Source organism: Sorex fumeus, unplaced genomic scaffold (genome assembly GCF_029834395.1).
Source record: "Sorex fumeus unplaced genomic scaffold, SorFum_2.1 ptg000072l, whole genome shotgun sequence".
In the NCBI taxonomy this organism is placed as follows: domain Eukaryota; kingdom Metazoa; phylum Chordata; class Mammalia; order Eulipotyphla; family Soricidae; genus Sorex; species Sorex fumeus.
The window spans coordinates 14270857-14298044 of record NW_026606129.1 but is presented as its reverse complement, the minus strand read 5'-3'; the positions used below and the strand labels follow the sequence as shown (position 1 = coordinate 14298044).

The 27188-nt window shown below is 51.4% G+C and overlaps 1 protein-coding gene across 1 annotated transcript in view; it reads right to left on the bottom strand.

The window, feature by feature from the left end:
• The window catches only part of TXNRD3 (thioredoxin reductase 3), a 44266-nt gene extending 19488 nt beyond the window's left edge, over positions 1-24778 (bottom strand). The window contains exons 1-9 of the mRNA XM_056129254.1: positions 24599-24778; positions 9082-9142; positions 7736-7845; positions 6437-6541; positions 5754-5826; positions 3409-3528; positions 2642-2784; positions 1395-1510; positions 113-338 (exon numbers count right to left, since the gene is read on the bottom strand). Of these exons, the coding sequence (XP_055985229.1) occupies positions 113-338; positions 1395-1510; positions 2642-2784; positions 3409-3528; positions 5754-5826; positions 6437-6541; positions 7736-7845; positions 9082-9142; positions 24599-24637 (993 nt within the window). The 5' untranslated portion in view covers positions 24638-24778. The remainder of the gene's footprint in view (positions 1-112; positions 339-1394; positions 1511-2641; positions 2785-3408; positions 3529-5753; positions 5827-6436; positions 6542-7735; positions 7846-9081; positions 9143-24598) is intronic.
• Between the last annotated feature and the right edge of the window lie 2410 nt (positions 24779-27188).

Here is a 27188-nt window from a genome sequence, read left to right as displayed (position 1 = left end):
CATGGGGGCGGGGGGGGGGGGGGGGGGGGGAGGGATTAGGACCATTGACTGATTTCTTAAAGGAGAAGGAGGGAGGAAGTGCAAAGGCATCCCCCGAGGCCCTCAGACTTACCGAGACAGGAACGAACCGTTTCAAGAACCTAACACCGTGCTGTTCCATGTAGGAACCCACTTTCTCCGCCATTTCCTGGTCAAAGCCGCGGAGCAGGATGGAGCGCACCATGACGGTGACTTCTAGGCCGAGCCCAGCCAGGAATCCCGCACACTCCAGGGCCACGTACGAGGCGCCCACCACTAACGTTTTGCCGGGGCAATAAGGCAGAGAAAAAAGGTCATCACTAAAAAGTAAAAATGAGAAATGAATCGCTAGGCGGCAGAAGCCGGGGGAGCTAGTCTGGGGGCCGTGTGCAACGGTCTCAGGTGGGGCTGGGGGGCAGAAACGCTCAAGGGAACGGCCGTGGGAGTGTGCGCTGGAAGCGCAGTCCTGGGGTCTCGAACATATCCGTCGGTCGCAAGCAAAGTCCTTCAAAAATACTCAGATTCCACTCTAAGGAATAACCGGAAACACTCTTCTCTCTGTTGTACATGGATGTGTGGGCTTATCCGAAGTTCAATGAAAACAAACCAATGAAAAATTAAATTTCTTTTTGTTGTTGTTGTTGTGGTGGTGGTGGTGGTGTTTTGGGGCCACGCCCAGTGGCTCAGTCCTGACTCTGTACTCGGGAATAATCCTCAGCAGTGCTTGGAGGACCATATGAGATGCCGGGGATTGAACTGGGATCGGCTTCATGCAAGGTAAATGCCCTACCCATTGGACTACCACTTGGACCAGTGGAAAAAATGAAATTTCTTAAGGAGTATGCAGTTGAATAAACTTGAAGGGCATGATACTGCATAGGACAGTGTCGCTTCTCTGGCCACCTGGCAACACACTCTTGCAGTCCCAACACACTCTTGCAGTCCCAGCACCAAGACCAGCGTGGCTTCTCCTGACACCCCTGAACCAAGCGTTTCACTATATTTTTTGGTCTCCAGGAAGATTAGAACCAAATTTCCAGGCAATCCCCAAATTTTACCCAGAAGCACACAGCCTGCTTTGAGGGGCTGTCACACACAGCATTGCTCGGGGAACCACCAGTGTCGGGGGTCTCGGTCCCCGCGATCCAGCCCTTGAACTCTCTCGCCTGTCTCATACAACATATGCTCCATGGTTCAGAAATGCCATCTTATTCATCTGATCGTTTTCTTTCTCCATTTAATTAGTGACCTAGCTGGCTGCACTGTGTATACTTCATAATCCAATCACATCTTGGATGAAATATGACAGGGAGTAAAGGCACTTGAAAACACACCATCACACTCGAGTTTCCAGGGGAAGGGCCTATTTCTCTCACCTGGTGATGCAGTATTCTTTATCTCCTTGGATCCCTAAATACCGCGGTCTTTCCCCGGTGGCTATGACAAACTTCGCAGCAGTATAGAAGGTTTCCTGTCTTTTTTTGTTGGTTGCCTTGAAAAAAGAAAGAAAGAAAGAAAAGTAAACTTGAACCCTTTCTACAAATACCATAGAGCCTCAGACACCCTGGACCCATGATCAGCCACAAAGGAAGAAATGGCAGGACAGAGAAGGCAGTGTGACCCGCAGCTACACAGCAAACCGGAGCTGGGACGCCGGAACCTCAGCGCAGAGCAGAAGGGGGGGACAGCGGTCAGGGGAATGGAATCCCAGCAACACCAGCACCCAGAGGTGCCGAGGACAGCCAGCAGTCAGGAGCCACCGGAAGGGAGGGGACATGACACGCAGACGTCAGAGACAGTCGCCAGGGAGCCAATCGGCCTGTCTGAAGGCTCAGGGTCTGGGTGGACGGTAAAGGCTGCTCATTGCTGGTTTGTTTTCAGTTTGACAAGGGGAGACAGTACAGAGGGGAGGGCACACTGTGGACTGGGTTCAATCCCCGGCACCGCAAATGGTCCTCCCGGCACTGCTAGGAGGAGGCTCTGAGCCCCACCAGGTGTGACCCCCCCTCCGCAACAAAAGCCAGACACGCTAAAGAATATCATAAATACCGTTAAAATATCACTTAAAAAGTCCAAATTAATGAAGGTTTAAAGGTGAGATTTAGGGGCTGGAGCGATAGCACAGCGGGTAGGGCGTTTGCTTTGCATGTGGCCGACCCGGGTTCGATTCCCGGCGTCCCATATGGTCCCCTGAGTGCTCCCAGGAGTAATTCCTGAGTGCAGAGCCAGGAGGAACCCCTGTGCATTGCCAGGTGTGACCCAAAAAGCAAAAATATAAAAACATAAAAAAAAATAAAGGTGAGATTTAGGGGGCTGGGGAGCAGGACAGGCAGGAAGGCCCTGCAGCAGGGCCACCCATGGGGGTTCTAGAATAAGGGGCCCAAAGTCACTGGGCCTATCATTTCTTTTTTTAGAAAAAAGTTCTCTAAGCGCCCCCCCTCCCATGCATCTACCTTCTTTCAGCAAACAGAAAACATCCCCAGCAGTTTCAGCCAGGCCAGAGGTATGGCCTGAACATGGGGGAAGGACACACGTGTGGCAGGGCCCGCTCGGCCTTCAACATGCCACGCAGGCTTCTGGCCGAGCAAGCACCAGGACCGGGTGGGAGTGAGGAACACAGTACCTTTATTTTGTGGCTCTCGACAAACTCCCCGAAGGCATTGACATAGGTCACGGCCTTCTCCCTCAGAGATAGCCTGTAGCTCCAGTTCAGAGAGCTGATGTGGTTCTGGATGGCTTCGGTCATCACCTCCCAGTTGTGCTTCACTGCAAAGAACCAGGCCAAGGGGCTTTGTGGGGACTCTCACAGAAAGATTTGTAACTGCTCGAGAGCCGTCACTTTAAGAATCAGGTCATTATTTTAAGAGACAAAAAGCAGGAGCACAGTGGGGAGTATAGGGCTCTGTGTGCACCAACCCCAGACCCCAGACCTGACACCAGGCCCCAGAACTGGTCTTATCCGCAGGGCCCCGCCCACAGCATAGCTCTGCCTGGCAAGCCACATTCCTAGCCTTAATGACTGAAATCAAGGGCAAGTCTTTCTCTAACAAACTTCACCTCCTGGGGCTGATGTGATAGCACAGCGGGTAGGGTGTCTGCCTCGAGTGCAGTACACCTGGGTTCAATCCCCAGCATCCCATACGGTCTCCTGAGCCCCCTCAGGAGTGATCCCTGAGTGCAGAGCCAGGAGTAAGCTCTGAGCATCACTGGGTGTGGCCCAAAACAAAAACCAAACCACAATAACGAAAGGCTCCTCCTTCTTGCTCCTTGCTAGAGCTATTTTTGTTATGTTCTGTTGGGGATGAACCACAGTTGGCTGCTTGAGAGACCAGCACTTCCCCAAGCCCTCTCTCTGTGGCCCACCTGCTGGGCTTATAGCCCTGGACCCACCTTGCTTGCTATACTCCCAGCCATATTTCCTTGAGTCAGTGAGTGCCTGTCCCAGAAGGGCGGCCTGGTGCATCAGTTTCTTCGGGATGCAGCCCACATTGACACACGTCCCGCCAAGACCTGGAGGAGAGAATGAACCATTCAGACTTCGCTGGTGTGGCTTCACGGACACCATAGACAAACAAAGGGTGAAATGGTCCACATCACCCCCCAGAATAACACAAACAACCCCAACTTTATTTCCAAGCAGTGCTCGGGGGACCCTGGGGCCACTTCCAGCTGGCCCAGCTCAACCCAAACTTTTGAGGCAAGGGAGCATGAAGGAGACCTAAGATGAACAAAATCACAGCTGTGCGTATCAGCAGCTTTCTGGGGACAGGGCCCAAAATATGCAATGGGTCTGGCCCACAGAAAGGATCAGGACTATTGGAGGACACAAACTAACCCCCAGGGCTGGAGCCCAGTAGTTTTACCAGAGGCTGCCTGGGTTCAGCACCTGGGAAACAGATCCCAATGCCTGGCACCCTCGTCCCTGCACCCACCCACAGCAGAACAGGAGGCCGAGACCCACTTGGATCCTGGCCTCTGGGTAATCCAGACACAGACATTTCTGGAGGGGAAGAGAAAAGGGAAGGAGGGGCAGGGAAAAGAGAAAGAAAAATGTAGACACACTCAATAGAAAATCAAAAGAAGGTAAATTAGTCTAAGTCTTAAGAATCAAGGCAATTAAGCACTGTCTACAATAGCCAGAATCTGGAAAAACCTGAGTGCCCAAGAACAGATGACTGGTTAAAGAAACTTTGGTACATCTCCACAATAGAGTACTATGTAGCTGTTAGAAAAGATGAGGTCATGAAATTTGTATACAAGTGGTACTACATGGAAAATATCATGCTACATGAAAAGATCCAGAAAGAGAGGGACAGACATAGAAAGACTGCATTCATCTGGGGAACATAAAGTAACAAAATAGGAGACTAATATCCAAGAATAGCAGAGATAAGTACCAGGAGGTTCACTCCATGGCTTGGAGGCCAGCCGCACACGCTAGGGGAAAAGGCAGCTCAGATAGAGAAGGGAGCACCAAATAAACGGTGTTGGGAGGATCCTTCCAGGATGGGAGATGCATGCTGAAAGTAGACTATAGACCGAACATGACTGCCACTCACTGCCTCTTTTGCAAACCACAGCACCCAAAAGGAGAGCGAGAACAAAAGGGAATGTTCTGCCACAGAGGCGGGGTGGGATGGGGAGGAATGGGGGGTGGGAGGGATACTGGGATCATTGGTGGTTGGAGAATGGGCACTGGTGGATGGATGGGTACTCGATTGTTGTATAACTGAAACCCAAGCACAAAAATTTGTAATTCAACACTATACCTCATGGTGTTTCACTAATAAAAATTTTAAAAGAATCAAGGCAATTTTTCTTTTTCTTCTGTTGGTAGGGAATGCCCACCTAGTGATGCTCAGAGGTTACTCCTGGCTCTGCACTCAGGGATCACTCCTGGTAGGCTCAGGGGACCATATGGGATGCTGCGGATTGAACCCGGGTTGACTGCATGCAAGGCAAGTGCCCTAATCCCTGTATCATCGCTCTGATAAAGCCCCCAAGGCACTATTTTTTTGAGCTAGCTCAAATGACAATGAATGATTTTTTTTTTTTATCAAGGACACCCTTAGGGTAACAGTGGTATTATCACAGAGAGACTATTATGGGGATGAGGGCAGGAAGTTGCAGAAGAGGGCCTCTCCTTAACCCCATGTGATGTGAGATGGTGAGACAGGTGAGTGCCACGGTGGGTGTGGGGGGCACCCCCTAGGGGAGGGGATGGAGCCAGTCATAGCGTCCAGGGAGGCAGCTGGGGAATCGAGACCCCTCCCTGCTCGCTCCTCTCCCTCTTCTCCCAGAGCCGCTGTCTGGCCAAACCCAGGCAGAAAGCGCGAGGCTGCCGGCTCATCAGCAGATGCAGGAGCGGCCTCTGGAGCCTGCGGCAAAGGTTTGGGGAGCACACACTGCGTTTTCCCCATCTGACTGACCAGGAAAGCGCACATACTCACTCGGATACCGTCCAGACATCCCAGTCAGTTACCATACCAACAGAGAAACAGAAAAGAGTCCAGGCAAGGCCGGTGAAACAGGCAACACAGACAGAGAGACGGCTGGGAGCCAGTAGGCGGGGACAGCAGCGCAGGCATATCTGGGGGCACTGAGGCCCTCCGCAAATATTTCGTCCTGTCTGTTTTCTCTCTAAATCGCCAAGCGCCAAGGTCGAGATCTTAGGCAGACTCAGTTCCCTCCCATCAGAAACAGGCTGGGGACAAGGACAGAGAGAGAGAGCTTACCCCAGGACGTGCCCTGGGGGGTCGGGACCACGAAGTCCAGCACCAGGACTTTCTTGCCCAAAACAGCAGCTTCCTACAAAAAAAACCAAAAAGCTCCATGTAAAAAGATCTCGTCGTGTTTTCACCACACCCCCAATTTTTCTCTCTCCTAAACATCTCCCCTAAATATCATGCTTGAGTGATAACCAACTTTGTTAGACCAGAGCCCACGCCCCCTCCTCCAATTTTTTTAAATATTGTTTTTGTTTGGCTTGGGGGCCACACCCAGTGATGCTCTGCACTTACTCCCAACTCTTCACTCAGGGATCACTCCTGGTGGGCTCAGGGGATTTTATGGGGCACCAGGGATCGAACCCAGTTTGGCAGCATACAAGGCAAGCACTCTACTCACTGCATTATCACTCTGGGCCAGGGGCCTTAAATTTATTGGGCCTACTGCCCCCTTTTCAGGTAAAACCCCCACTCAGTGCCCCATGGAATTCTACCATCTTGAAGCCAACAGATGGTGCCCCCGGCCCCAGCTGCCCCCTCACACCAGCCACCATCATCATGCCCAGACCCCGGGTGGTGGATGGCCCACTCTGGTCAACACTGGCTCACGTCACCCCCTTTAGTGTCTGTCTCAGCAGCACAGGGTCCGAGGTGGCTGTTTCCAGGAAACTACCTCGCGGGCATCTTCTTACCTGAGCGCATGCAAGGCCCCCGGAACCGCCGCCCAGGACGATGAGGTCGTAGTCGTACCCTGCCTCTCCTTGGAGGAGCTGCTTCAGCAGACCACTCTGGTGTGCCTGCAGTTCAGAAAGGAGGAAGGCGGTGAGAGCGCAGGTCACAAACTGTCACTCGCAGGGCCAAGCGACAGCACAGCGGGGAGGGAGCTTGCCTTGCATGTGGCTGACCGGGCTTCAATCCCTGATATCCTGTGTGGTCCCCCAAGCCTGCCCTGAGTGACCCCTGGGTGCAGAGCCAGGAATAAGCCCTGAGCACTGTTGGGTGTTGCCCATAAACCCATCGCACCCCCAGAATTCATTCATGCCCGATGTTAATCAGCATGGACTGAGTTTATAAAAACCTTAGAAATGGGGAGAGTTACATAAATATAAGGGATGTAAGAGCAAAAAGTTAATCAAAGTAATCATAAAGAAAGGAGTTTGCTTAGTGAACATCTGTTTTCAATTTGGGCCCACACCAGGCAGTGTTCAGGGCTTATTCCTGGCTCTGCACTCAGGGATCACCCTAGTGGGGTTCGGAGGACCATACGGGGTGCTGGCGATTGAATCTGGGTCAACCACGTGCAAAGCAAATGCCACACCCGCTGTACTATCCCTCCAGCCCCAATAAGCGTTGCTTTCTTTTTATGTGAGTGATTCCTGTTAACTTCTGTACCATAGGAACCAAAACTCTCGTTAATGGGCCTCACCATGCCCTCTAAGTTAGCGGCTCTGACGGAAGACCCACGTGGCTGACGTGAGACAAGAGTTTGGCATTGACCTCATCTGCTCACACCCTCTAGAGGGGCGGAAGAGCCCAGGGGGAAACAGCAGCTTCTCCTGAGTTTCTCAGTCAGGGTTGCTGAAACAGCTCATTTCCCTTCTCGTGGCCAAGATTACCTGGCAACCAGCCTATTCACTTTTTTCACTTCTACATCTTACAAGAGGGCTGGAGCGCAGCGGGCAAGGCGTTTGCTTTGGACGCGGCCGACCTGAGTTCGATTCCTCCGCCCCTCTCAGAGAGCGCGGCAAACTACCGAGAGTATCTCGCTCACACAGCAAAGCCTGGCAAGCTCCCCGTGACATATTCTATGTGCCAAAAACAGTAACAATAAGTCTCACAATTTGTTGTGAGATGTTACTGGTGCCCGCTCGAGCAAATCGATGGACAATGGGAGGACAGTGCTATCTTACAAGGAAAGGACAAGGAAGCAGGCATCTGAAAAATGCTCCCTGTACAGAAGTAGCACCTGGGCATACAAAGTCTCTTAATACCTGCAAAGTTCGATCGTATCCACCCATGTGAACTTTATTCACAAAAACATTGGGCACCGTTGACTGATTGGTCATCTCCGTCAGAACTTCTTGAATGCCGACCCCATCATCTAAAAGACAAGAGAATACATAGGACCTTTAAGAGGTTTCCTTCAAGCCCTCTGCACCCCAACCTTTAATATAACACACACACACACTCACGGGTGCCCTCCTGATAAGCAGGGGGTAGGTACCTTCAGGAATGTTGACTCAGGAGAATTCAGGGAACCCCAAAAGATAATGACTGGAGAGCACATGACTGGATATGGCCCTGGGTTTGATCCTTGGCGTCACACACACACACAAAACAATAACACATACAATCACACAACATATACACACACTCTTTCACACCTACTCAGAAATGAATAAAAGCCCAATCCACTGTTTCCATTTAAATAAGCTATTTTAACTTAGAGTTTGACAGATGGCTATGTTGAGACAAATGGAGAAGAATCTTCTTCTGAAAGCAAACACCACGACAGCATCTGCTTCGACAACAACTTGGAAAGCATTTCTGACCCTTGCATTAGGAAAGGCCTTATCTCCCACCCCTCAGCACACACCGGCAGGGCAGGTAGGCTGGACACCAGGGTCCCACCCCCAGCACCACATGCCCTCCTGAGCATCAAGGGGTGTAGCCCAGAGGCCCCAAAACTGCTGGGAGGACCTGGGGGAGCCCTGACCCACCATGAGCTGAGCAGCATCCTCAGGCCACGGCACTGAGTGCCGGCCCCAGAACTGCCAGTGGGGCTCCCACCTAAGAAAACGCCTTAACTTAGGGTGACTCTTGTTTGGTGTGCTCTTTAGAACCATCTCGAAGATTCAAGAACACTGCACTGATGAAGGTGACTGAGTGACAAGAAGTTGGTGAAGTTGCATGAAGGCAGAGAACATGTTCTGTTCTGCTCACACGAAGTCTCCCAGACTGCATGTATAAATGAATCACTAGAGGCAGGCAGGGGCATCGATGCCAAGAATGCCAGAGGGGGAGGTTCCTCCTCGAGGGAAAAACGACCAGGAAATAGCAGAGAGCTCTTCTCCACCACCTAATCTGAAAGGCCTAGAGCCCTCGCAGGCTCACCCAGCTACCCCTGCTCCATGCCCTCAGATACCCAAAAGATGGCCATGAGGAAGCTACCCACGCGTACCATAGAGAGGGGCATTTTCTGCAGGGCTGAATGCAGACAAAAATAGTTTGTGCAATCCAGCTACAAGAGCCAGATGACCAGAACAGAGAGCAGGAAAGAAGGCGACCTTGGGGACATTTGTGACTATCCACCAGGTGTACTAACCACTCCACTTACCAACTTGATCGAGCTCCAAGGCATTATATTCAGCTCCCAGAGACGAAAAGAGTTCTTTCACCTGTAACAAAAATTCATCTCCGTTTCACTCTCAAAGATTCAAAGGGGAGATATGATACATGGCCACAGTAAGAAGGGGTGTCCACAGTCTCACTGGAGGGCCAGGGACGGGCGCGGGGGCAGAGCGCTTGCCTGGCTGAATGGGGCCCTGGGTTCCACCCTCAGCACTGCAAGAACCAAACAGCTGCTCTCCAGGAGTCTGAGTTCGCACCTCTGCTTCCTCTCCGCTGCAGCATCTGCCCAGACTCTCTCGGAGCACCTTCTCACTTCTGTTTCCACCATTATCTTTGAATTCCAGACCTATAACTTTTGCCCTGATCCCTTTTCTGAATTCAAACTGGGCCACACGCCTTTCTCTGCTGGACACCCCAACGATTCCCAAGGTGAGTTCTTCTTCTCTCATGTTATCTTTCCTCTTTGGTTTCCTTCGGTCACTCACAAACGCTTCTCCCTCCCATGAGCCCGTCTGCCACTCTCCTATCAGAGAGAACGCAAACTCTGCCCTCAAGCGGGGGAAGCAGACTTGGGACAGTTACTTCATTCCACAGGTCAGCTGTCAGGGGCCTTCCTACACAGAGAGGGGACAGAGCTCCAAGCCAGGAGCACTCCTGGGCGCTGTCAGACACGCAGAAACAGACCCTGGATCAGAATCCGCATTTGGATGACTTTGCAAAGACCTGCTCATGAGTCATGCAAAGGCCTCCCCGTCTTGCGCCATCTCGCTCTCCGCCCACTCCAGCGCGTCAGAAAGTCTGAACAGCTCCCTTTGTTGGACTGGGTCAACTTTCCAGCTCCCCACAGGTACTCTCTCAGCCTGAGCCACCCACATCTATGACAGCGATTTTGCAGGAGCGATTTAAGAGTTGTCTTCGCATCCAGCCTAGTGCCCCCCCCCCCCCGGCCTTGAAATTGCAGAAACTGCAGATGACCTTGATAGCTGTCTTTTCCCCCCACTGCACTCCCATTTCGTCTTTTTTTTTTTTAATTCATGTCACACCTGGGCTGAAGCGATAGAACAGTGGTAGGGCGTTTGCCTTGCGCACAGCCAGCCCTGCCGAGCCGGGTTCAATTCCTCCACCCCTCTCGGAGAGCCCGGCAAGCTACCGAGAGTATCTCGCCTGCATGGCAAAGCCTGGCAAACTACTCATGATGTATTCAATATGCCAAACACAGTAACAAGTCTCAAGATGGAGACATTACTGGGCCCGTTCAAGCAAATCGAGGAACAATGGGAGGACAGTGACAGTGACAGTAACAGTGATGTCACACTGTTGGTGCTTAGGGTTCTGCCCTCTGGGATCATTCCTGGCAGGGCCCGGGGCACTATATATGGTGCCGGGATAGAACCTGAGTGGGTCGCATGCAAGGCAAGTGCCTGCTGCACTATCTCATTGGACCCCTCCCCATTACATGAGCCCCTGCAGTGTCCTGCGCCCTTAAGATCAAGCTCAGAGGATGGAGAGATGCTTGCAGGGCCGCAGAGCAGGCTTTGCACATGGGAGCCCTGGATTTTACCCCTGGCACCTCAAGGTCACTGAGTACCGCCAGGAGTGCCCCCCATACACCACCTGCTGTGGAAGGCACCCCACAAAAAAACCACGGAGATCAAGTCAAGATGTTTTTTTCTGAGACAAAATCAGTATGAGCTTGGTAGAGATGCTTCCTGACAAATATTTACTAGCGGAGAATTTTATTATTATTTTTTAATATTATTTATTTATTGATTTTTATTGATTGACTGATTTTCTTTTCTTGCTTTTTGGGTCACACCCGGCAATGCACAGGGGTTACTCCTGGCTCATGCACTCAGGAATTACTCCTGGCGGTGCTCAGGGGACCATATGGGATGCTGGGAATCGAACCCGGGTTGGCCGTGTGCAAGGCAAATGCCCTATCCGCTGTGCTATCACTCCAGCCCTGAATTTTATTTTTTTAAACAACCATTTAAAGCCTCTAAGTTGTCCTGACGGTGAATAAAGAATTTTTTTTTTTTTTCAGAAACTCAGATGTCATCGGCAGGGACGGAGAAAGTCTGAGGCACCGACACAGACCCTGACCTTCCCACCCACACCCAGGATAAGCCTGGGGAATGTACCAGTGTTGTGGGCATGGCCAAGAAAGGGGGGTTGGCACAAGGTCTTAATCCAGAGCCTGGCAGTTTGTGGCAGAAAAGTGAATGGACCATGAGTTAAACTACGGTGCCATACCTCCCTGGGAGGGAATGGGTGTCTATCCCTTCCGCCTTTTTCCACCCCAGCAGCAAGGTGGCTGCTGCCTCAGAGCTTATTGGAAAGCCAGGTATGAGCCGGCGGTGACGGGGCAACTGCAGTCTCATGGGATGAAAGATGGTACCGGCTTGTCCTTCACGCCCTACCAAGGTCACAAGTTGCCCCCCACGAGCGGCTCTCCGGACGGTCATAGCACCAGATGCACAGAAACCAATCTCATAATTATCTGGCTCTTGGCAGAAATCCTTCCAGACTTAATTAGTAAAATATCAGAAACCCAAAATCGCGCGGCCGCAATGGTTCTCATAACCAGCTATAGAAAACAAATTATTTCACAATGCCTTTTCAGCAGTTCTGATTGTTGGGGGGAAATTCTCAACAATAATGGTGCATCTTTTGTCGAAATAATGAATGTAATCAAAGTAGAGAGAGAGTTAAGTAGAAATCATCTACCTCACAGGCATCGGGAGGGATGGAAGGGGGTATATTGGGGTCCTTGGTGGTGAAAAATAAGTACTGGTGAAGGGAAGGGCGTTTGATCATTGTATGACAGAGACTTAAACTTGAAAGCTTTGTAACTTTTCCCACAGTGATTCAATAAATAAATATAACAAAAAAGAAAGAAAGAAAGAAAGAAAGAAAGAAAGAAAGAAAGAAAGAAAGAGGGGTCCCTGAAATCCCAGCCTGGGTGCTCCAGCTTCCAAAACTCGGAGGCGGAAAGGCTGCAATCCCTGCTAAGTGTGGCCTAATCACCGAGCTCCATGGGGTCAGAGATTACGGTCCCAGCCCACAGAGATGGGGATGGGGCCCCTAATCACCTCCCCAGCCCATGGCAGGACAAGCTTCCAGGCCAGTGGGAGAGGTCTGCCAAGAGGACCTGAGGCTAGCGCCCACGGGGCAAACCCAGGAGACAGGGCTCTCCCCAAGGGCTGGGTGACTGTTCCCAGCCCAGCTCCGGAGCAAGGGGCAACCCTCACTTTTGGGGAGAAGTCAGTCCTGGGGTCGCTGCTCTACCCACAGGGCTGACATGGCCTGAATAGGCTGGGGAGAAGCAGAGCTGGAGAAAGTGGCCAACACCAGAAACTCCGGGCCAGGCGGAGCCCCCATGGGTAGCACAAAGACCACAGCCGAAGGACATGTGGGAAGTCGGGTTTTTTTGTGGCTTTGGGTCACACCTAGCAGTGCAAGGGGAGGCTACTTCTGGCTCTGTGCTGGGGGGTCCTCCCGGTGGTGCTCAGGCTCTGGGCCTCCTGCACGCACACAGAGTCTGTGCTCAGTCACCAGAGGAAGGTATTCTGAATCGATCCAGGGTTCTCGTGGCAAGGAGAACCATGTTTTAATTTCCTTGTGTCAACTCTGAGTGTGAGCTAATGGGTGCTAAGTGGACCTTTCGTGGCCACCATTCCATGATAAATGTGAGAAACCATCTTCCTGTACACATTGACTTTACACTAATGCACGTCAGCTGTTTTTCAACAGTGGCACGGTGTGGAGAGGAGGCCGAAAGCTCTGTTGGAGCAATAAACTGAACTGGGGGGCCAGAGAGTTAACGGAGAACCAGGAAAAGACACAGAAAGAACAGCCCTTCTGAAAAGGCAGCTCAGATAAAGGAGCACCAAATCAAGGGTGTTGGGAGGATCCTCCCAGGATGGGAGATGCATGCTGAAAGTAGACTATAGACCGAACATGATTGCCACTCAATGCCTCTTTTGCAAACCACAGCACCCAAAAGGAGAGAGAGAACAAAAGGGAATGCCCTGCGACAGAGGTGAGATGGGATGGGGGGAAGGAGGGGTGGGAGGGATTCTGGGATCATTGGTGGTGGAGAATGGGCACTGGTGGAGGTATGGGTACTCAATCACTGTATAATTGGAACCCAAGCACAAAAATTTGTAAGTCTACAACTGTACCTCATGGTGTTTCACTAATAAAAATTAGGAAAAAAAAAAAAGAACAGCCCTTCTGAGGGCCAGAGAGATAGCACAGTGGGTAGAGCATTTGCCTTGCACACACACACACACCCAACCCAGGGTCAATCCCATGATCCCAAATGGTCTGCTGAGAAAAAAGAAAGATGGAAAGGGAAGGGGAGGGAAGTGGAGGGAAAGGGAGGAGAAAGGGATGGGAGGGGAGGGGAAGGGAATGGGAGAGAAGGAAAGGGAGGAGGAAGATGGGAGGGGAGAGAAGAAAGGGGAAGAAACGCATGGTTATGAGCGTCAGCCATGGAACTCGTGCCAAAAGACAGAAAACAAGCCGTCAGAGAAAGTCCCGGCTGACATTCGCCTCCCAAGTGACAGCCCCAACTCAAGTTGTGCCTCTAGGAGAGGGACATCTGTCAGCAGCACCTCGGCAGCAAACAGCCAGTATGACCCACGTCACCGACTAAAGCCAGCCACAGGCTGGGGGCGTTCAGCCTCTGGAGTAGTGACTCAGCACCAAATGCCCAGGTCTCTCAGCAGGACAGTTTACTAGAGGGGTCGGAGAGACAGGACAGGGGGTGGGGCATTTGCCTTACACGTGGCTGACCAGGGTTGGATCCCCGGTATCCCATATGATCCCCCGAACACTGCCAGGAGTGATTCCTGAGTGCAGAGCCAGGAGTAAACTCTTAGCATTGCTGAGTGTGGCCCAAAATTTAAAAAAAAAAAAAGGTAAAAATAAATAAAAATTAAAAGGGAAGATTTAAAAAAAAATCATTTACTAGATATATGAACAGGAATATAAGCTGTGCCCACAAGGGAAAAAATGCTACAAGGAGAAAGCACCTTTGAAAGCAAACTGAATAGACAAAGGAACCATTATAAATACGTTCACAGAATTAAAGGCTTAGAGAGATTAAGGAAGGTGAGGCAGTGGTGTCTCATCCAACAGAGAAACAGCACTGAAGAGACAGGGACTGTATAAAAAGGAGCCGCACGAAGGGCCGGAGCTATAGCATAGTGGGGCGGGCGCTTGCCTTACACGTGGTTTGATCTCCGGCATCCCATAGGGTCCACCGAGCACCAGCTGGAGTGATCCTTGGTTGCAAAGCCAGGAGAAACCCCTGAGCACTGCTGGGTATGGCCCCAAATCCAAAACCCAAAAAAGAACCAAAGAGAACTCAAAACACCCAAGGCCTAAGCCAGGTCCATCCGCGAAGTCCCTCCTGAGCAGATCTGAGTGAGCAGCACAAAGGGTCTTGAGGCAGGACCAGGCAAGACCACTCAACCTGAAGGCACAGTGAAAATCAAATTTGAAAATAATGAGCCTTTCTCAGAGAAGATGCAATACTATAAGGTTCCCCCACGGGCACATTGGCACGTGAGAAACAGGGAAAGCAGGAAAAAAAAAGTTTGCGGAAATGCCAAGAAAAGGCCTCGAATCTGATTAAGAAGCAGCAACCAGCTTTTCCAAGCAGCTCAGCGATCTCATGATAATGTTGCTGGACATTCTGCCCAGTAAATAAAACAACTAAAACAACTCACTTCTCTATTTCTTATTCCTGGGATGTGGGGAAGGGGTGGGGCGGAGGGCGGGAGTGGGGGTGGGAGGGGGTGGCAGCTGCAGCCTAGCGGGTGCTCCAGGCAGTTCTCCGGGTGCTCCCGTGCTCTGGTGACTCAATCCGGACTCCTGAATGCAAAGCAGGAGTTCCAGAGATGTCGCATCTGTGATGAAGGCTGAGGCCTGTGACAGTCACTTCATTCAGGTGGTAAAACGGCCGCAATTCCAGGACTGGGGCTGTGGTGCCCACCGTGCGCAAAGCTGGCAGTGCAGGGGCTGGTGGGAGCCCGGGTGCACTGGGTGCTCTTCTGTCTGTTCACTTAAAGAAGGTGGGATTCCCCACGTGCTGAGCCCGGACAACCGTCGGGAGTGACTCCCAAACAAAACCAAAACCTAAAAGAAGGTGGATTCCCAGGAGCCAGTCCTGCGTGATTTCTTTTCTGGAAAGTGGGTGGTGAGCCTGGTGAGTTTGGGAAGCCCCAGGGAAGCTCACGGACAAGGCTCCTGGAATCCACCTGCAGCCTGCAGAGACCCGGGGCAGGAGGTAATACAGAACCGCAGTGGGGGCCCGACACCCTTTCAGACACCTCAGTAGTCAGTGCACGGAAGCCCTAGGGCTGTATGCCAACTGCACATGACCAGACTCAGGGAAGACTGAGGCACAGGAAAGGACCCACATTTTTTTTATTTTTTAAAGACCCAGAGACTATAAAACCCAGAAGAGAACAGCACAGAGTCTCCTGCCCCCGCGCCTGGCTGTCCTTGCTGGGGCCCCTTGGAGGGGGGCGGGTTGAGTTTCCCTCCCCGCCCCCAGCTGGGCTCCAGCAGTCGAAGACCTCCAGAACCAGCCACCACCATGCTGAGACCACTCTCCACACGCATGAAGGTACTGGCAGAGGAACAAAGGCGTGCGGGTCCCGGGGCTGAGATCTCCAAGCCTGCTTGGACCGGGGCTGAGCATCCTCCACCCAGATCCTCCATCTTCCAGTAGGCAGGGGTCACACCCACCAACTGACCCCCTGGCGCCGTGTAATTCCATCAATGGCCAAGACCCAGAGACTATAAAACCCAGCTCCTGGACATCTTATTATCTCGTTCTTACTTTGGACAACCTGGCAGGCTACTGAATGTAACCTGCCCACATGGCAGAGTCTGGCAAACTCCCCGTGGCAAACCCAATATGCCAAATACTGGTAACAATGATGGGTCTCATTTTCCTAACTCTGAAAGAGCCTTGAATATGGCACTTTTTAAAATCTCAGGGCTAGGGTGAAGGAGACGTTACTGGTGCCTGCTTGAGGCAATCGACGAACAACAGGATGATCGTGATCGTGATTTTTTAAATACTTTTTTTTCTTTTGGGGTTACACCCAGCGATGCTCAGGGGTTATTCCTGGCTCTTCACTCAGGAATTACTCCTGGTGGTGCTTGGGGGACCATATGGGATGCCGGGGATCGAACCCAGGTCGGCCGCGAGCAAGGCAAACACCCTACCCGCTGTGCTATCGCTCTGGCCCAATTTTTTAAATACTTTTACGGGTCACACCCGACCGTGCTCAGGGTTTACTACTGGCTCTGCGCTCAGGGTTCACACCTGGAAGGCTTGGGGAACCACATGGGATGCTGGGGATAGAACCTGGGCTGAATATGTAAAAATTTTCGATTCTGAATGCAGTGGGGAGTGTGGGTCTGGGGGCTGTGCTTGGCTACGCTGCGGGGCTTACTCCTGGCTGTGCCAGGGATTGAACCCAAGTCCGTTGCATGCAAGGCACCTTGACCGCTGTACTATCTCTCCAGCCCCTAAAAATGTCGGGTTTTGCAGCTTTATTGTGCTTGTACGCCACACAACTGCCCATTCGGAGTGTGTAATTCAGTGAATTTTAGTAGCAGTGAATTTTAGTAGCAAGCTACCGAGAGTACATTCAATATGCCAAGCACAGTAACAACAAGTCTCAAAATGGAGATGTTACTGGGCCCGCTCGAGCAAATCGATGAACAATGGGAGGACAGTGACAGTGTCACAGCTATGTGCAACCACCCCATAGACAGTTTTCGGGTCTTTCCACCACTCAAGCAAACCATGATTCCTTAGTTCTCCTCCCATTCCCAGGCCTCTAAAACCACCAATTTATATTTAATGTGTATAGATTCTTCCACTCTCAAATTTAATATGAGTAGAATCATATAATATATAGACTTTATGACTATCTTCTTTTCTTAGCAGAACTTCTATTTTTCTTTATAGGTTAACTTAAGAAAAAAAACACTGTCCGGGCCAGACAGCACAGCGGTTACCTACTGTCTTGCACGCAGACAACTCCATTCGATTCCCAGCACCACACAGTCCCCTGAGCCCCACCAGGAGTGGTCCCTGGGCACAGAGCCAGGAATAAGCTCTGAGCACTGTTGGTGTGGCCAAAAAAAAAAGTTTCTTTTTAAGTTAAGTATTACCATCAGGTGTAAATTAAAGGATTACAGGTTATTTATGGATATTAACAATAATGAGGAACTTTTCCCTAATCTCTAATGAATAGCCAGTTAATGCTGAGTCTTTATTTATGATGTGCAAGATACTCCTTAGTTTTTTATTCAGGGGCTGGAGACAAAGCACAATGGACAGGGTGCTTGCCTTGCAAACAGCTGACCTGGGTTTGATCTCCGGCATCCCAGAGGGTTCCCCTGAGCAATACCAGAAGTGATCCCTGAGTTCAGAGACAAGAGTAACCCCTGAGCATCACTTTCTGTGGCCACCAAATCCCCCCAAATTAAAAAATCCAGTTCTTTATTCAAGGGCAGAGTGAAAATACAAAAATAGGGCACCTACCTTGCACATGGCCCACCTGGGTTTCATCCCTAGCACAACATATGGTCCCCTGAGCCACCACCACCTACGATCCCTGAACCAGGAATAAGCCCTGAACACCACTGGGTGTGGTCCAAGAACAAAAAAAAATCTTTATTCACTTATCTTTTGTCATCTACACACACACACACACACACACACATACACATACACACACACACACACTGAGATTATTGTCTTACTCTTGTGGTGATGCTATACCAGCACATCACCGGAGTGCCAGGATCCTTCCACCATGATGCCAAGGTCCCTCTCCCACCCTCAGTTCCCAGTTCTATTGAGCATGTCTCAGGATTTGCCAAAAACCCAAAACGGTCTCCTTTATAAAAGAGGGAGAAAACTTCACCAGATAAGCAAATGGTGAGGAGCTCCAAAAACACTAGATCTGCCTTACCCACCAAATGCTCCCAGGCGGTCTTCAAGTGAAATGAGAGAACGCTAGGCAAGAAGTTGAAGTCAAAGGTAAATATCTGAAGTCCGATACAAATATAAAACTCCCCACTGCAGGTAAATGTGGACAACTATGCAGAATCAGTGTGACTCCAGTTGACAATGACATTCTTTTCCTCTCCTACATGAGTTGAAAATGAAAAGCAGGAAAGTACTATGCAACCATCACAAGGGGGACACAATACATAAAGAGATGGTTTGTGCTAGGAAGAGGGAGACAGCCTACGAGGGAGAGCAGTTTTCATGTGCCGCAGAGGTTAAATTCCCAACCATGTGGAAACAAATTTTCTTAAACAGCAGATCAGAGAAGAAACCAGGCGGGAAACGACAAGTAAAAGTGGAAACATCGCACACGAGATTTCACAAAGCTGAGTCCAAGCAGTGAGAGGAGACAAGATTCAGAGCTGTTGGACGGGCAGTACTGTGAAAGAGCTCCAGCTAACAGTTATTACTTCTTGAGGAGCTATAAAAAGAAAAAATGGGGAAAAAAAGAATGAACTAAGAGGATTACAGCTGAAATAAAGAATAGAAAAACCAATAGAGAAAATCAATAAGAGCAAGATTGGTTCTTAGAAAAGATCTGTGTAGATACGGCCATCTGTGGGAGGTCGACCGGGTCTGGGCAGGCACTGGGCAGCTTTTGGTGACATCATGACACAATCAAAATCAGTGAAAGAGAAGGTGCTAGAACCTGTGAGGAAGCAGGGCTGCCAGACAAGATAAACACTCAGGAAAAATATGGATGGGAGTTTCATTGGTTTGTTTTTGTTCTTTTGGGCTTTGTGGGGGGAGGGGGGGACATACCTGGTGGTGCTCAGGGCTGATTTCAGCCTCTGCTCTCAGGGATCACTCTGGGTGGTGCTCGGGGGACCATATGGGATGCTGAAGATGGAACCCAGGTTGTCCACATGCAAGGCAAATGCCCTACCCACAGTGCTATTGCTCCGGCCTCTTGGAAAAAATATGGAGAGCCCAGGCCTTGCAGGGGGAAGGATGTGAGTCTCTGGGCACAGGAGCAACAATCACCTCTAAAAGGGAGTAAGCAGGGCTGGAGTGATGGGACTGTAGGGAGCATGCCTGCCTCGCATGTAGCCCTCCCGGGTTCCAGCCCCGGCATCCCACAGGTTCCCTTGAGCACCGCCCTGGTTCAGAGCCAGGAGTAACCCCTGAGTATCACTGGTTGCTCAGCGATTCTGTGACTGGTATGATGAATGACAACTATTAAGTATCAAATGCTGGTAGGGATGTACAGTAACATCGTACTACTACTGGGAAGTCACTGTCACTGTCACTGTCCTCCCTCTGTTCACTGATTTGCTCGAGCGGGCCCAGTAACATCATCATTGTGAAACTTACTGTTACTGTGTTTGGCATATCGAATACATCACGGGTAGCTTGCCAGGCTTTGCCATGCGGGCGAGATACTCTCGGTAGCTTGCTGGGCTCTCGGAGAGGGGTGGAGGAATCGAACCCGGGTGGGCCAGTCGGCCTCGTGCAAGGCAAGTCAAATTGGTACAACAGAGAGAGAGAGAGAGAGAGAGAGAGAGAGACTGACACCGTCTCGTGAATGTTGAGATCCTGTATCCGTGCTCCAGCCAAGGACAAAACTACCAACACTTACAGGACAAGTGGCAGTGGAGAAGTCCAGGGCTTTGGAATGTTGGGGAAGCAACATGGTTTCATAACTTCCAGAGGTGAGGAAGTTAGGTGGCTTCTGGGTTTGGGAATCAGTAGATGCTGTATGCTTACTGCTGCCTTCGCTATTATTAAGATTTCAGGGTATTCTAAAGTGGACTCTCTGGAAGCCACAGGAATCTCCCTGCTGACAGTTCCAGGAACCAAAGGCTGCTGACTCGTGTCATGGTTCAAAGAGCCATTTTCCTGAATGTTAACCTAGGAGAACTGGCTACAGAATCCCAATGGTTGGCCCCAGAAAAAGAAGATTGAAAGTTGAACAACTGTGGAGTATTATGTAGCTGTTAGAAAGGATGAAGTCATGAAATTTACATACAAGTGGTATTACATACAAGTGGTACATGGAAAGTATCATGCTAAGCGAAATGAGTCAGAAAGAGACGGACAGACATAGAAAGATTGCATTCATCTGGGGAACATAAAGTAACAAAATAGGAGACTAACATCCAAGAATAGCCAAGATAAATACCAGGAGGTTTACTCCATGGCTTGGAGGCCAGCCACACACTCTAGGGGTAAAGGCAGCTCAGATAGAGAAGGGAGCACCAAATAAAGGGTGTTGGGAGGATCCTCCCAGGATGGGAGAAGCATGCTGAAAGTAGACAACAGACCAAACATGATTGCCACTCAAAGCCTCTCTTGCAAAACACAGTACCCAAAAGAAGAGAGAGAGAACAAGGGGGAATATCCTGCCACAGAGGCAGGGTGGGACGGGGGGGATGGGGGGCGGGAGGGATACTGGGACCTGTGGTGGTGGGAAATGGGCACTGGTGGAGGGATGGGTACTTGATCATTGTATAATTGAAATCCAAGCACAAAAATTTGTAAGTCTACAACTGTGCCTCATGGTGTTTCACTAATAAAAATTAAAAAAAAAAAAGAAAGTTGAACAACTGTCAGCGTGACATACAAAGAAATCTTTTTGAAGATTTGGTACAGTTTGAACCAAGTAACAACTTGCTTGTGCTACAGTCTCTATAATGGTCACTCCTGACCTCCTTATATGAATTAATCCTTTGGCCCGTCATGAAAACAATGGCACTGATGGATCAATATCGATGGGGAAATAGTAATAAGGCTGCAAACAGTGCTGACCTAACTTGTCCCACCTGTCCCAAATCCAATCCAAAAAAGCCTGTTCCTAATGCTCCAGAACATTTTAATTGCATAATGTGTCATTGGAAGTGTGGTAATTGGATTTTATACGGTTGCCCCAATCTCATAAATATCCAAGTTTTAGTCACAGTCTGTATGTTTTCTGACTTGGCACGGCCTTGCCTGGTGAACAGGCAGTTCCCTCTTCAGTGGTCCCAGTTCTTCTGGAAAAATCATCCCTGCCTGGGGAGCCCCTCCAGAGATCCACAATGATCATGGAATTCGTTTCCAAGTTTATGCCATTTGGCCAGTTTCACATTTTCACTTGTGCTCACCATCCCAAGTCCTCTGGTTTCATTCAATGCATCAAAAAATATTATGTGAAAACAAAACAGAACTTCATTGGTCAAACGTGTTGACAACCTTCAAAACACTTGACCCAAAACCCTTGACTTAGGGCCTTCTAAATCTTAGGTCTATCCCTTTCATACTCATAAACTCTCTCCCTTGGAGACAGTCCCAAGGTGCCCAACGCACCTCGCCCTTGCCTCTTTTGAGTCAGAGCTGGCTACAGAAGAGACACATCAGCATTGGAGAAGCCTAAGATGCTTCTATCAAAAACTGTTGTGGTCTTGTGGAGCAAGTTGAATGACGTGTTCACAGAACCCTTCCAAGGAAATAAAGACTTTAAACAACTCCCAGGCCACCTAATGATTCCATCTCCTGAAAAGACACCTCCAGAAAGATGACAGCCCCCCAGGAAGCATCTCGATCAAGTGCAAACGGTACATGATGCCACCAAAGTTCACGGGAAGCAGACACTTCAATTCATGGGACATGTCTACAGAAATCACCAATTCCTGAGGGGTCTATGTGCCGTTTATAGGGACCCTAAGGTAAGGCTAATCCACAATGAGACTCTTTCCCAAATGTCACCTCCTAATAGGTCACAGACCTCGATAACAAGCGCCAACAGCATCTTTCTTTCAACTCCTTCAACTCTAAGGTGACTTCAAGAAGTTCCTAACACATCGGGGCTGGAGCACTAGCACAGCAGGGAGGACATTTACCCTACCCTGACCAAAGTTCAAGCACTGCCAGGAGCAATCCCTGTGTACAGAGCCAGGAGTAACCCCCAGAGCATCGCTGGGTGTGACTCAAAAACAAAACACCCCCAATGTGAGAATGACCTAAGAAAGGTCCTTGCTCACAAAAAGGAGTCTGAATCGAGAATAAACCTGATGCGCCATCAAAAACTTGTTCAGAGAGAGATAGACCTTGATGAATCTGGGGAGATGTAAAACTTCATACACAGAAATGCTATTTAGGGGAAGGATGAGTTGGGTCACACCCAACAGTGCTTCTCCTGGCTCTGTGTTCCAGGATCACTCCGGGCGGTACCGCGGGCCCTAGTTCCATGCCTGCAATTGAACCAGGGTGTGCCCACTGGCAGGCAAGCACCATCATCCCTGTGCTCTCCCAGTGGCTCATAGAAACGCTATTTAAATGAGGCTGGGTGGCTGGAGGGGTTCCCACGCACCAGCGATAAGCACACTACAGGATCCAGCACGCCTGCATGTCGAGGGGAAAGCAAGCTGCTCCCCTGCCCCAGCAGAAGAAAGCAGGAACTGTTCCCGCCACAGCTTTCCAGGGTTCCCGGATAGGATGCAAGATTTGGTCCAGACAAGCGGGGGGGGGGGGGGGTGTTCTCGCTGGGAGACTGCCCTTCCCACATTGCCTTCTGGCTGCTGCGTGCAAATAGACCCGTTTTATTGGTGAAATAACCTCTTGCTTTTTGTCTAAGTCGACAATAGGCAGAGCCCTATTGTTTTTCTATCTTCTTTAATAGGGCTCCAAACTACAGCATTGGGGCAGGAGAATCGCTACACTGGGGTGTGAGTCATCACACTGAGGAATGAATCATTAACAAGCTACAGATACCGGCATGCACTGATCTGGGAAACCCTAACTCGGGGCTGAGCAATGTGGAAGGTACAGGCACGATGCTGCGTACAGAAGGTACCAAACAGCCAAAAGACACACAATAGTGTGAGGAGAAACAAGGATTTGGTAAAACTCTACAGAGCAAGAAATTTTGGATTGAGTTTAGCCCTGAAAGGGATGGAGGGCACTTCATTAGCATCCAAGAAGGGTTCACCTCATGCTGCTTCAGTATCTCTTAAAATGCATACAGAAGGGGGGCTGGAGCGATAGCACAGTGGGGAGGGCGTTTGCCTTGCACGGGGCAACCTGGGTTTGATTCCCAGCATCCCATATGGTTCCCTGAGCACCGCCAGGAGTGATTCCTGAGTACAGAGCCAGGAGTAACCCCTGTGCATCGCCAGGTGTGACCCAAAAAGAAAAAAAATGCATTCAGAGGATACGTGCATTTTCTGAGACAACATGGGGTAAAGTCAATTTTGAAATAAATGTAAAAATCAGAGCCCGCTCCACAATGTCAAGAACCTAACCCAAAGGGTTATGCATCCTCAGGGGCTGATTCACCTTCCTGAGAATGTGACGTCAAGTACAAAATACCAGAAGGACCCATCTTATTATCAAATTATAATAATATCAAATTAATCATATCATTATCAAATAATATCAAAATACATAATATCAAATAATCAAATTATTGTCAACAATTTGACATGGATAAATTGATTTCCCAACAAATTATTTCTAAATGGGTTAGTATAAAGCTCTGAAGCATGTGCCCACGGAAGTAATGTGGCACTCCTAGCTCGCCTTCCAAAGGGCGTGTGTGAGGCAAGCAAAATGCCCCAGATCACCCCACATAATCCTCCCAACCATCTTATAAGACTTGAAACCTGGACCAGGAAGAGGTTGGTGACTTGGATAAGGTCAGCTGGTAGGAAGTGGCATTTGGTTCCAGTCAGAGCCTGTCGGAATCTGTCCTCTTATCATTCTCATCAGGACAAAACATTAATAAATAAATAAATAAAAATGAACAACGTGGAGCTGGAGACAGGAGAACAGCAGGTAAAGCTGCTCCCACGTGGCTGGCTGGGGCTCAATTCCCAGCATCCCATACGGTCTGAGGAGCACTGCCAGGAGTGACCACTAAACAGAGAGGAAGGAGGATATGGTCCAAGCATAGCCGGGTGTGGCCTCCAAGCCGAAAATGAAGGTGATGACGATAATAATAATAATTAACTAATAATAAAAAACAAAAGATCTTTCTTCTTCCCTGTTAAAATTGACAAAATCAGGCAACACCAAGGGAACCGCAGGGGAGAGAGAATTCAACCCCGCACCAGGGTCCCAAAAGCAAGTGGGCAAGAGTCTAGGCAGCTGGGGGGACAGTGCGTGGACACTTGTCATCCCGCCAGGACCCGGGCCGCCGCGCTCTCCTTAGACCTCCGGCTCGCGCCCGCGGTAGGGACCGACACGGACGCCCCCAAACCCAGCCCGCGGCGCTGCGGGAGGGAGGCTGAGCCCGCGCCCCCCGCGCTGTTCCTCCTCGCGCACCCCGCCCCGTCCCCGGCGCCCCTCGCGCTGTCCCCCGCGACCCCCGCGCTGCCCCCCACGCCCCCACGCGCCAGTCCCCGGCGCTCCGCTCCGTCCCGGAGCCCCTCGCGTTGTCCCCCGCGCCGTCCCTCGCGCCGTCCCCGGCCCCGCCTACCCGCGTGCAGTGCGGGCAGTAACTTTTGCCGAAGATCATCACCCGGTTGCCCTCGATGAGGCTCACGAGGCGGCGCCGCAGCTCCTCCCGGCGCTCGGGGCTCCCGGCGGCCGACACGCGGGGCCGGCGGCCCGGGGGCGACAAGGGCGCGCCGCGGACGTTGCCCAGGCGGCGGTTGGCGCCGGGCCCCGATCTCGCCGGGCCCGGCGACGCCTGCGCCCGCGAGGGCGGCGGCGGCGGGGACTGCTCCAGGGTGTCGGCGCCGCTCCCGGCCGGACCGGGCCTCCTCACGTACCCAGAAACCGCGCGGCCGGCGGAGGGGACACTACTGGGGCCACCGCTGCCCGCCCGGCCGCTCAGGCGCTCGCCCCGCCCCGCGAAGCCCCGCCCCTGGAACCGCCCCCGAGCGAGGCCCCGCCCTGGAACCGCCCCGGCGCCGCGCCGCGGCCAGTGCCGCCCCGCCGCCCGGCCCCGCCCCCAGATGTAGCCCCGCCCTGGGCCCGCCCCCAGGCGAGGCCCCGCCTCGGCGCCGCGCCGCGGCCAGTGCCACCCCGCCGCTCGGCCCCGCCCCCAAGTGTATCGCCGCCCCGGCCCCGCCCCCAGGCGAGGCCCCGCCTCGGCGCCGCGCCGCGGCCAGTGCCACCCCGCCGCTCGGCCCCGCCCCCAAGTATATCGCCGCCCCGGCCCCGCCCCCAGGCGAGGCCCCGCCCCGGAGCCGCTCCGCGGCCCGGGCAGCTCCGCCGCCATGTTCCGCCCCCAGGGGTAGCCCCGCCCCTGGAGCGGTGCCGCTTCCGATACGGCCCCGCCCCCTCCCCGCCCCCAGGTATAGCCAACCCCCGGAACTGTGCCGCTCCTAGGGCGACCCCGCTCCCCGGCCCCGCCCCTCAGACGTAGTCCCGCCCTCGGAGCTGAGCCGCTTCCGGTATAGCCCCGCCCCGGCACCGCCCCTCGAATATAGCCCGGCCCCCTGACCCGCCCCGCCTCCTAGAGAAGCCCCGCCCCAGAGCGCCCCGCCCCTCGGCATAGCTCCGCCCGGGGGCCGCCACGCCACGCCCCCCGGAGCCGTTGCGCCCCTCCCCCAGCCGCCTGGGATCTAGGCCTGCAGGCCAACTGCAGGCCGAGTTCGCAGGCGGCTAGTCTGCATTATTATTGTTGGAGCAGCCCAGTGTCATCCACTCTCCGTGGTGCCATCCAAGGGGACCTCCTATGGAGTGTTTCCTAGTCCCTAAACTCTCCACTGGCGTCCTCAAGCCACAGTCGTCGTAGAGAAATGTTCTCATCTATGAACATCAAGCCGGTTATATGAAAAATGCAAACAAAACACACAGGCAGGAAAGATGATGATTTAAGACCTATAGCCCACAAAACAAATTACAATATTACTTTTAATAAACTGTTATCCCTAGAATCATTTTGCCAGGCCTGGAATTCTGTCTCCATCATTTGGAAGGATCCCGGACTACACTCCCTTACTGTGACTTACAGTAAGTTGTTACAGTGAACAAAAGAAAAGTCAATAAAAGGGGGACCCCCATCCCTCCCTGATCTCTGCCTGACTCTCAGGTGTTCTCTCTCCCTGAACCCCTTCTGCTGGCATGGGCTTCAGCCATGCTCACTTTCGCCCTGGGCCAGACAGAATAAAACCAGCCCTGCTTCAGAGCCTGTCCATTTTCTGCTTCCTTGGTCTAGAAAGTTTTCCAGCCTCCAGCTTTCTTGTCGACCAGATGTTTGCTCAAATGATGCCTTCCTACAGAACATGGTGCTGTCGTCTCAAAACAGAGTTACCCCTAATCTCCCTCTCAGCACACTTTTCCAGTTCCCGCCTATCACATTGCTCTTTGTGGAGCTGGAGAGGTAGTACAGCGGGTAGGGTCCTTGCCTTGCACCCAACTGACCCGAGATCGATCCCCGGCATGGCATATGGTTCCCTGAGCACTGCAAAAAGTAATCTCTGAGCATAAATCCAGGATCAACCCCTGAACACTGCCAGGTGTCATCCAAAAAGCAAAAGCAGGTGAAACAGAACAAAACAAATCCACAAGCATTACTTGTACACTGTCTCAGCCCCTCTTTCCCATAACCACTGCCAGATCAGAGCTTCCAAAGGGGAGACTCTCACTCATGGCTCTCCAGAGCCTATGACAGTGTCAGGCATGCAGCAGGTACACATGAGTGAGACTTGGCACAGACTGCCACATTCCAGTGGGGGAATAAAATCAGGCATTAGCAGGGTGTTATTTGAGTTAGCCATAAAGAGAAAAGTCTTCCCTTTCCGGCTGTACAGGTGACCTGAGCCCTCCGACACTGTTCCCAGGTTCCCTAGCTACAGACACTGACACTGCATGTAGCCTACAACGGGCTTCATCCCTGGCACTGCATGTGGTCCCCTGGGCACTGTCAGGAGTGATCCTTGAGCATAGCCACATGTGGCCCAAAAGCAACAAAACAAAAACCAGATCTCCAGCACCACTGCCATGAAAGCTTGTCTACCAGCTTTGTTCCAAGACTCATTTAAAAAGTCTCGAAAGATCAAAAAACTGGAAAAAATTTCTCTGGAAGCTTGAGAAAGGCTGAGATGTTCAGGGTACCC